The sequence below is a fragment of the Galeopterus variegatus genome, unplaced genomic scaffold (genome assembly GCF_000696425.1).
Source record: "Galeopterus variegatus unplaced genomic scaffold, G_variegatus-3.0.2 Scaffold2885, whole genome shotgun sequence".
Classification (NCBI taxonomy): Eukaryota; Metazoa; Chordata; class Mammalia; order Dermoptera; family Cynocephalidae; genus Galeopterus; species Galeopterus variegatus.
This window is the reverse complement of record NW_007728996.1, coordinates 104755-116101: the sequence shown is the minus strand read 5'-3', so window position 1 is coordinate 116101 and position 11347 is coordinate 104755. Positions and strand designations below refer to the sequence as shown.

Genomic DNA, 11347 nt, shown 5'->3' with positions numbered 1-11347 from the left:
TCCCTGAGGAGGGGATTAAGGACTGAGATATGAAAGATTCAGTGGGAATTGGCTATGGCTCCCATTCATGGAATTCTTTCTTTGTGCTTTCTGTCCTTATTTTAACATTTCCCTTGCCAAACTTTCTTGAACTTTCTGTGTACGCAAATAGTTTTGTTGCTATTGTATGTACCTGTAACCTTTGTTAGAAGACTGAAATATGATTTGGCCATCTTTGAACTTCAAAAGTAGCAATTGCATAGGATTCAACCTTTATCTGTGACTAGGTATGATCTAGGACAGGCTACACAGTTCTGATCTCTTAAAATTATGGTGTCCCATTGCAGTCTTTCTAAAACTTACTTTACGTAGTTTATCATGAACCACAAACAACCGCGTACTTTTCTACTAAACACATCTCTTTCAGATTATTTTTCCTAGACCATTTTGTTCCAAGTTGGATTTTTTTTCACTCTTATTCATAATTTCATCTGATCATGGGGTCATCAATTTTACATCTATGCTTTCAACATACAAATTCCTTCTGTCTGCTTGTTTATTCTTTCTTCCCTGTTATTGCTGAGAAATAACTTAATTCTGTTGCCTACCAAAATAGAATATCAACTGCTCTCATGGAAGGAGTAAACTCTCATGAAAGACTGCTTCTATTTCAGGGTATTTTGAGAGTAAGGCAAGGTCATACAAAAACTGTATATGGTAAGCTGTTAGTATTTATTTCCAAGACTGCTGTTATCAAAGCTGTGAAAACAATTTAGCTTCACCCATGCCCATAGATTTGCACAGAGAATTGTAAACTAAAAAGGGGATTGATTAAAACCTTCACAGTAAAGAAATTATGGTGATTCTGAACATTATGTGACCAAATTGAGGGAACTTTTCATATCTACCTCTTTCTCATCTTCCCACAAGTGTTATGGAAAACTTTTCCTACTCTATCAATTTTGGTTTATCTATGATTAAAATTAGAAATACATCCTTGGAACGTTCCCTCTTTTCATTCTGCTTTTCCATGGCACTGGTCAAAAGATAAGGTTTGCCTATAAAAGGACCTTTCGTTGCTATCTGGTTATGTGCAGACCCTGACGCAACTGCCAAGGTGAGTCAAAAATATATTTTTTTCCAGGAACTTACCCATTTTCTCCCAGAGGTCTAAATAAACTTAAATTATTTCAATAACTTAGAAACTTATCTAGCCAGACTCAATTATGTTTGTAACTTTACGTAGATGCTGCTACTCTGGACACTGTCACTGCTGCTGGGAGCAGTAGCAGGTAAGAGAACATATGTATGTGGAGCTGGGAGAGACTCACTCACTGCTCAGGACTTGTGGCTTCATATATGTTTATATGTACCGAGAGGAAAATGTAACGCTACATACCAAAATGTAAACAGTGATTAGTGCAGAGGTATGAGATTAGCAAAGGATGTGCAGAGAGGTTAAGTAAGTTTGCCAATAGGCCTTTTCACCATATTTTCACAGATTTTTAATGCCTTATCAGTTTCACAGTTACCCTTAAAAGGGCCCATGAAGAAGTGAAACTATTAGCCGATTTTATAATATAAATGCAAGTTAATAAAATTTGCCTTATGTAACTATTTGGCAAGAATTTACAGCGCCATTGACCAACCCTTCAGAAAACAGCTGGAAATCAGAGCAGGGATTAGCCCGGCCTTTGGGGAACAGTTGCCGGATTTAGCAAGTTAAAAATACAGAACTCCCAGTTAAATTTGAATTTCAGATAAATGTGTAATATTTGGGACACACTTACACAAAAAAATTCACTGTTTATCTGAAATTCGAATTTAACTTGTGCTTTTATTTGCTGAATCCACTAACCCTAGCTTGGAGTTAAGCGAGGGGTTTGAACCCTGATTTTACCATCTGCACCTGTGCCCTGAGCAAATATCCTTTACCCCCCTGTGTGTCAGTATCTTTATTTGTGAAATAGGGATATTAACATCACCCCCTCACAGGATAACTGTGGGACTGGGTATGACACGTAAATCGTCTTGCCCAGCACCTGACACATAGTAAGATTCTGAGAAATGCAGCCCCCACAGCAGCTGCTACCCTTACTCTTACTATTAACCTGGAATCGATCATCCTCGAGAGCTCTGCCTTTGAGTTGTTCCTTTACAGGGTAACATTCAAGCCTAGAGTTCTGTCAAACTATGAAGTTTTGTTTGATTTTTTATGAGCAATGTTTTCGGCACAGGAATCCAGGGCGCCCCTCGAGCATAGGCCAGAGATCTAAATACTCAGCCAGAGCAGAGATGTAAAGTTTCAGCTCTTGCATGAAACTTAACTCTCCCTCCATTCAAAGCCCAAAGCCAGATGGTGGCTTGTCACCAAGGCCTGGGGACACGGGGTTCCTCCTTTCTTGGGTCCCAAGGTCCTAAGGAAGATGTCTGAGTTGAGAAGATAAAACAAGTCCCTGCAAGGACTGAGCAGAGACACAAGGGAAGCGAGAAGTTCGTACCTGCTGAAAATGAGGACAGGAGCTTCTCTTTCACAGGGCGCTGCTTCTTGAAGCTGTTTCGTTGCGAGTGTGTGGCAGAAGGGCATTTGGGGATGCAGAGGAGGCAATGCGCCACGAAATATAATTTGATGCATATTACGGCAGAGAGACCACTGAAAGGAGCATTCTGGTTAAACTAACATCCCTGAAACACTTCTGGTGATTGCAGGAAAAGAGGTCTGCTACGACAGACTCGGCTGCTTCAGCAATGAAGCGCCATGGGCAGGAACAACACAAAGACCCCTCACAGTACTGCCCGATTCTCCAGAAGACGTGAACACCCGCTTCCTCCTGTACACCAACGAGAACCCGGACAGCTACCAAGTAAGGCCGCTCGCTGATCGGGGACTCAGTCCCGTCTGTTTTATGTAGTCAGGACACTGAATATTCGAGTCTCCAAAGACAAAAAGTCAGATGGTGGAATTTGCACCTTTGTAGACTTTTAGAGTAGTGAGCTTAAGTATTATTTTATGTAACTTGTTTATAAAAGGTCCATATACTTCATATTGTTCTTGTCCTACCTCCATGGCACCATTTAATGACTATTCTAAATATGGGAGTGAATACATATGGGGGTACTTCAGAAAGTTTGTAAAAAAATAGAATTAAAATATAATATGTATCTTCCCATGAACTTTTGAAAGACACTCATATATATTTTATACATATTGATATAGGTGTATTATACATATAAGTAAAATATAAAATCTCCCTATTATATATATACATATACCAATATTATGTGTGATTATTTATATATACATATATACGTATATATTCACATCTCTTTATATTAGATAGATAAATAGATTGTAGATAATAGTAGGGTTCTTCAAAAAGACCAGGAAACAGATGAATTATCTTTTAATTTCATTTTTCCACCAACTTGTCGAAGGACTGTTATATACTTAGATACACGCAAACACACACACACACACAAAGCCTTCCATTGTGTGGAGATAGCATTTTCACAATCAATATTACAGCAGACATATTATCCCAAGTTGAACAACTGAAAAATGTTATGATGCTTGGCAATGGTTTTGTGCTGACGATTGTGAATGTTTTGATTGTAACAGGAGGATCCTGACCCACAAGGATCCGAATCCCAGCCATCCTTTCCTGCCTACCATGTTTTCATATATAAATGGTTCTATTGCAAACTATATGAAACTTCACAGGAAACATTTTTCTCTACAAAACAGGAACTTGCTGCAGATGACTCAACTATCAGTAGCTCCAATTTCAAAACAGATAGAAAAACCCGCTTTATTATTCACGGATTCCTAAGCTCAGGAGAAGGAGGCTGGCTGGCCAATTTGTGCGAGGTGAGACGTGGTCATCACTTAAGGGAAGGTTGTTTCCACTATGATAACTAACAACTGGTAAAGCGCTGGCCTCAACAGAGGACAGATGCGGGTGACCATGGCATGGACAATCCTCAGACCCCTGCTGGGCCTGAGCTTCCCAGGGGAGGTCCAGGAGGTGGTGGTGTGGAGAAGGGGCCTGGGACAGTCAGACATTTGCTGGCTCCTGGTAGTGGTTATTTCACAAACAATGTGGAGGTGTATCAAAATTTTAGCAACAGAAGCTGCCATACCGGTGCATACCAGCTGATTATAGGCCCCTGTTCTTCATTAGCTTTTAATTTCATATGAGGAGCCAAAAGCTCTTATTTTGCCTGAACTAACTCATATTTTTTCAATGTTCACTTGCTATTCTGTGATCTCCTCTGGCAGCAATACCTAGGAAAACTGTAGGATTTCATTTCCAGCTTCTGACATTTCAACAGCAGTAAATCTAGTTTATTTAATTTGCCCTTGGCTATTGCCCTGTGATGATAAAGAATTAAAAGGCAGAGAAGCAAACCGAATAAATTTTTCTAAACTGCTGTTGCTTGAGGAATGTTATTATTGATTATTTATTTGTGTATTTATTAATGCATTTTATAAAATTTCTATGGCCACCTGTGGTACAAAGGTGTAGTCATTTCTTCAAGGTGTCAAGAAAAAGACACAAAGGTCCTCCTACCTGGAATTAAAAGATCCCATTTAATTCCAGGCATATGACTCAAGCTGACAGCTGAACCAAGTCAACTCCAGAGCATATCCATTGATCCTGAAGACAGTTGAATAGTCTAGAGTCATTCACTTCAGAAGTTCAGCAGTAATTAGTAAAACCACCACTTGTCTTCTAGTATAATTTAAAGCTGATGATTATTGGGAGGAGAGTAGGACAGATTTCTACACAACAGTGAAGAAGAAAATTTGACTTTTAGCTCAAAGGATTATAGATTTTCTAAATGTGCATTCAATTTTCTAGGATCCCCTTCTTTGTTTTGATTGGGCTTTGACAACACTTTGTACTATGATAGAGGATCAAGTAGATTAAACTAGAAAGCTAAAGTTTCCAGATTCCTGTCCTGATTCTATCCGAGCTAACCATGACCTTAACAAATCATTTCTCTGCTTTGGATTTTTCTTTTTGTAAAAGGAAAGAGTTGGAGATGATTTCTAAGATTGCCTCGTTATTCTCAAACACTTTTTGGAAAAAGATGAGGACTTATATGAACACTCACTCAAACAAAGAAAATTCATGCCAGAATTAACATTCATGAAACCGTAACTGACCCTCATCAAACAAATTTTTTAGTAGGTATCTGGTATACTATGTCTTTATGTAAAAGAACTCTTCAGTGATGTGCAATAAAATATGTTCATCCATCATGGAAAAGCTTACTCCTTTATTTTCTAAGTATGTCATTAAGGGGTCCTAATATACTCTTTCATTCATTCAGCAAATTTTATTGAGAATCTATCTACTATGTGCTAGAAACTAGGCACTGAACATATAACATGAGGATACAGCGGTAAATGGGCAATGTCCTTGAGGGCATCCTAATAAGGGACAATGTTGTCTTATGACATTTGGGATGCTCTAATGAGACAATCCATTGTATCACATTTCATGCATATTTCCTGAACCAAAAGTCTATGCATCTGTAACGGTAGAAATCCCAAGAATCCAGTTTCCACTATGGCAAACCTCAAGGTTAGAGCCAATGTTAAACTTAGGAGGCATTCCATATCCATAATAGGCTAGAAATTTTGTTCACTGGTTTGGGGGAAAAGTGACACGATATTGTAGAGGTCAAGGAGGGAATTTATCCTGGTCTTCCAATGTGTTAATTAAAAATTAATAAAGACCGTGAATAACTGACCTAGTTATTGTGTCTCTCCCACCAGAACATATTACAGGTGGAAACCGTGAACTGTATCTGTGTGGACTGGGAAGGTGGCTCCCGAACTACATACACAAAGGCCACACAGAATGTCCGGATTGTGGGGGCAGAAGTGGCATATTTGGTTGAATTTCTTCAGGTAAACTCCCTGCGGGTGGTATGAGAGCCCATACACATCGCTCTCTGAATTCTCTTTCCAAGAAAAGGCTGTAGCTCTGATGATTGGTAAAGACATTTATCTGCTGAGATACTGCTTTCTCCTTGATTGAGAAGAAAAATGCATAAAACATCTAGATTTGGACTTTATCAATAACCCTAGTTAGGTCGATACACTAGTTTGGTTTTTGTTTGCTTATTTGTTTGTTTAATGGACTTATTTAAGTGACTAGGTAGATTATCTCTACTTAATTCCACAACTATTTGTTTTAATTTTACCAGTTATTACCAAGTTGACATAGCAATGTCAATTCTAAGAGTAAACTAGGTGTTGAGTTTTAGTTTTGGTTTTTAAGAGAAGCACAATGATAACAAGCTAACCTAGTTGGTTGATCAAAAACATAAAAAATGTAATACTTAAGTGTGTTTAAATAATTGCTATCATTATCATTTTCTAACCCAAATACTTGCTTCATCATCTCTGGGTGACGAGTCCTCACGTCCGTCAAGGGTTCTCTGTACATAGAAAAACAGCAAAGTAGGTCCCGATTTCCACAAGTTTAAAGTTAAGCCCATTTCCATTTTTCATTATAACTGTAAGGAAAAAAATATGAAAATCGATTGCTCTGAAGGAGCACTGCGGTAGATTGAATTGTTTCCCCACAAAACTCACTGAAGCTTGAATTGTGTCCCCCAAGTTTTGTATACTAGAAAGTTGCCCCCACTGTGACTCTTGAGGGTGGGAAATCCTATTATGATCATTGAAAGGTGGGGCCTTGAAGAGGTGATTGATTGTAAGGACCGTGCTGTAGTGAATGGGTTAATAATGGTGGTCAGGGGTGTGGTTCTGAGGGCTTTAAAGAAGAGATAGGAGAGCCGTTCTCTGTTCTCTGTGCTTCAAACATTTTGTAATGTGAGACTTCTGGGTCAATGTCACCACACCACATGGAATTTGGACTTCCCATGCTGAGAAACTGTAAGCAATAAATTTCAGTTTTCTTTATAAATCAGTTTCAGATATTTTGTTAAAAGAAACAGAAAAGGACTAATACAGGCAGTGTATATTCTTAAAACTCAGGTTTTTGGAGGTTCTCCTGTGCCCATCTTGAATTCTGCCATCCTTGAAAACATTCTCAAGAGCTTTTCTTTCCAACAGTCCTCATTCAGGTACTCACCTTCCAACGTCCACCTCATTGGCCACAGCCTGGGTTCACACGTTGCTGGGGAGGCTGGAAGGAGGACCAATGGGGCCATCGGACGAATCACAGGTTGGTCAAAACAATGAAAGCTGCAAAATTAGACTAAATGTAGCCTATACAGGGTCAAAAATGAAATACAGGGTAGAAATGTGGTGCAGGCCTGCTGTTTACCTTTAAACATTTTCTGCATTGGGCCACATGATCAGAAATCAGTATGTTCTGAGGCCTTGTGAGTTTTTATTGGTATTGATGTTTGGTAACACAGCACTCTGTTTAATATGTAATTATACCACATGTGACTATAATGTGAATTAAGAACATCCCAAGATCTTATTCATATCTATTTCCTTGTTGTCAGGTATTCACAAAGGACAAGTTTTGTTAATAGAATAAACAACAGAAATACTAGAATCAATAGAATTAAACCTAAAGACCTCAAATTTGCATAATTAATTTCATTCTGCTACTATAGCAGTTGCTAATGATCCCAAACCTCATCAACCACAGCCCCAGAGTTGTGCGGTACACGTGGTGAGACTACCCTGAGTTACCAGTTCTGTGTGCCTCTAATTAGGTAAATACTATTTTACAAACCTCAGACTGGCTGCTTTTGACAGTGGGGTCATAGGTGGACATGCAGGTCTGAAAACAACCTGTAAACTTATAAGAAAAATGTTGCTATCCTGGATCTGAGAGGTGAATATTTCAGGGGATAATCACTATCCTCTTCCATCTTCTTTTTGTCTCTGATCTTTTAAATACTTTAGATAAGTTGATTACATTTGGATGGAGGAGAGCACATTTTAAATTCCTCTCTGTTAATTTGCTGAATAGGTGTTCTGCACAGAACATACTTTACCATATTCTGTAAGTGTTTACCACAACCTGCACAGCAGAACCCTGGGATTCAAGGATATGGCCTCAGTGCCAGTGAAAGCCAAGGTCCTTTGCCTCACGGGAGTTTGTAGTCTAGTGGAGACTCTTTTAAACTGAACATCTTTTAGTCCAGTGTCTCTCAGATTGGACTCTTGTCTTACAATTGCTGCTGGTGACCAAGAGTATCCCAGTGACTCCGTATCTGTTGGGAAAATAGAATAATTTAAACAGGCCCCCCACCTTAGGTCCACTTGGGGGTGGTGTGGTGCATTCTTTGTAAGCAAGTTGTGTGTGGGTGGAGTTAGCATGCATGGGCAGCGCCACCACCTGGCTGGCATTTACTGTCTCAGGCATCTGCTCAATGTGCCCATGCTTTCCAACCTATGGCTCCAAGGACCTTTTTGCCAGTTACTAAGCTCATAGACCTGCGTATGAAGGGTTTGTGACCCAGTCTGGACAATGGGCTTGAGGGGTCTGTGAGCTCCAGACCCAGCCCTAGCTCGACAATTGGCCCAGTTGGCAGGATTATGGGCAGGTAAAATAGCGCGACAATTGGCATAGTCGTAGCAGGATTCTGAGCAGGTATGGGAGCCAAAAGCACTTGGAAGAAGGAGGAAATGTGGCTACTTTTGAATATGCTCTGCCCTATGGCCACCTTCCTGTTGGCCGGGATTTGGTTGCTGCTCACTGTATTGCAAGGCAGCATAGACCAGGCACTACAGCAGAAAACCCCTTGGGAGGGGGAGGAAATGTGGCTATCCTTGAGCATGTGGTACCCGATGGCCACTTTTCTGCCCATCGGAGCCTGGCTACTGCTCACTGTGCTGCAAACTGATTGAGATTTGCAGCAGAAAGCAGAGTTGTTGGAAGCATGGATGATTATCCTGGAGGACAATGTGCAGTGACTGGCCACTCCTGCCTCTCACACCACGGAAGACAACAAACCCAGTGGTGAGTTGGGGGAGATCATGTGTCTCCTGGAATGATCTGCTCATTAAAGTGAAGCACAAGCAGCCTATGGGACCTAGGGGTGGATGGTGTAATGTGCTCTGGAGACAATATAGTAAATGCATGTCGCATTTGTCTGAAGATAGAAGGCTCATGGGGTGGCACTTAAACCCGATGGCTGGCCGGGTGCTGTATAAACCCGAGAAAGCAGATGGCTCAATGGGTGCCATATAAACCCGAGAAAAGAGTGACTGAGTGAATGCAGTTGTTCAAACTGTGGGTGAACACTGAAGAACTGCCCAGGACTGAGAGCGAATAGTCAGTGTAAGTCGAACTGATTCAAGTAATTCAGGAGCCAAGGATGGGGCAGCTAGATGCTAATAGTCAAGACAATGAAAAGGCCCTGAGGGTGTTTCAGAAGCTTGGCATGGTGCTCCTCCCATCACAGAGGCCTAGGAGAACTGAGTTTCTCTGGAGGACAGACCTGGGCACTGCTGCCCTCGGCAAACTGCTCCCTGCATCCCAGCTGCTCTGGCTGGAGCAATCCTGCCTCAGCACCTCCGAAGATCAAAAGCTGAAAACCTTGGTGGCGTTCACATTGTGTTAACTTTGCAGACCAGCAGTATCTGAGAGCAGTGGAGGTGTGGCAGCCTCCACCTAGATTTCAGAAGATGTATGAAAAAGCCAGGAGACCTCCTGCAGGGGTGGAGCTGCTGCAGAGGTCATCTACAGAGCAATGTGGAGCACAAAAGTGGGGTCAGAACCCCCACAGAGAACCCCCACTAAGGAAATGTCTAGTGGAGCCAGGATGGTAGGACTGCCACCAGGAGCCCAGAACCATGGAGCTGCTGGCAGTGTGTAGCACCAGCCTGGAAAAGCCGCAGGCACCAGGGCAGCTCAATGGGCTCAATTGGCAGAGCTGTAGGAGCGAGGCTGCCCAACGCTTTAGGGGTCCAGGTGCCCCAGTGTGCTTAACGTTTGCCCTGTTTGGGCTTTGAATTTGTTTGGGGCCTGTTTTTCCTTTCTATTCCTCCTTCTGGAATGGGAATGTGTACCCAGTGTCTGTCCCACTGTATCTTGGAGGTAGATAAACTTGTTTTTGACTCTTTACAGGTTCATGGCTACAATGAGTTTTGCCTTTAGTCTCAGATGAGACTTTGGACTTTTGAGTAGGTGCTGGAACAAGCTAAAACTTTTGGGATTGGGATGGAATGTGTAATATGTGATATATGTGTAAGGGTCATCTATCCTCACTAAGGGAACATCGTGGAAGATTCTGAATGCGTAGATCGTACGGCAAGGGACCCTGAAGGGGTGGATTGTTGGGAAAATAGAATAATTTAAGCAGGTCCCCTCCCCTAGGTCATGGTAGGGGTGTTGTGGCACATTCTTTGTAAGCAAGTCGTGTGTGGGTGGAGTTAGTGGGCATGGGTGGCACCACCACCTGGCTGGCATTTACTACCTCAGGCATCCGCTCCACACATCCATTCGCTCCAACCTACAGCTCTGAGGGCCTTTATGCCAGTTACCTAGCTCATAGACCTGTATGTGAAGGGTTTGTGACCCAGTCTGTGAACCGGCTTGAGGGGTCTGTGAGCACCAGGCCCAGCCCTAGCCCGACAGTATCCATAAATACATGCAAATTCTATGGTTTGTCCAAAATTCACCTTAAAGCAAATAGCAAACTAGAGGCAGATTTCCCTTCAGAACAGGCTAAGGTAAGGAAGAACTCCTTCCTGTTTTTCCATGCGTGACTCATGATTACGGCCGATTCTTGCACTCAGTTCTGGAACTACAGAAGAAGGTGCGTGTGCATGACCACTCACAGATAATTAACAGCATGTATTTACTTTAGGGTTGGATCCAGCTGAGCCTTACTTTCAGGACACCCCTGAATTAGTTCGATTGGACCCCAGTGATGCCCAATTTGTGGATGTAATTCACACGGATGCTTCTCCCTTTTTCCCCAACTTGGGTGAGTTCCTCAGCTCAACCTACGAGAGGGTTTTTGAGTCCATACACTGAGTATTTTAGAGTGTCTTGTCTGCACATTAGTATAAACATTCCCTTGTTTTTAAAATCCTTCAGGGTTTGGAATGAGTCAAAAAGTGGGCCACCTAGACTTCTTTCCAAATGGAGGAGAAGACATGCCTGGATGTGGTCAGATCTTTCGCTCTACAGATATTAATGCAGATAAGATCGAGAAAGGTAAAATAATTATGTGTACAAAGAGATTTTCTTGGTGGAAACTTTGAATTTTGTTTTGTTAAACTGGCTAAATACTTTGGAATTCCACAGGTCTCAAATTTTGTATAACAAAGGACTTTTAATTGTATCCCAGAGATATAGGTTTGATATAATCCCATTTGTCTATTTTTGCTTTTGTTGCCTGTTTTTTTGAGGACCTC

General features: G+C 41.5%; 1 protein-coding gene across 2 annotated transcripts in view; it reads left to right on the top strand.

Annotated features, from left to right (window-relative positions):
• The first annotated feature begins 1225 nt into the window (after positions 1 to 1225).
• The window catches only part of LOC103599209 (pancreatic triacylglycerol lipase-like), a 54959-nt gene continuing 44837 nt past the window's right edge, over positions 1226 to 11347 (top strand). For both annotated transcript variants that reach the window (XM_008583313.1, XM_008583314.1), the window contains exons 1-7: positions 1226 to 1271; positions 2689 to 2843; positions 3725 to 3847; positions 5765 to 5899; positions 7073 to 7184; positions 10795 to 10914; positions 11028 to 11147. In XM_008583313.1, coding sequence (XP_008581535.1) covers positions 1226 to 1271; positions 2689 to 2843; positions 3725 to 3847; positions 5765 to 5899; positions 7073 to 7184; positions 10795 to 10914; positions 11028 to 11147 — 811 coding nt within the window. The remainder of the gene's footprint in view (positions 1272 to 2688; positions 2844 to 3724; positions 3848 to 5764; positions 5900 to 7072; positions 7185 to 10794; positions 10915 to 11027; positions 11148 to 11347) is intronic.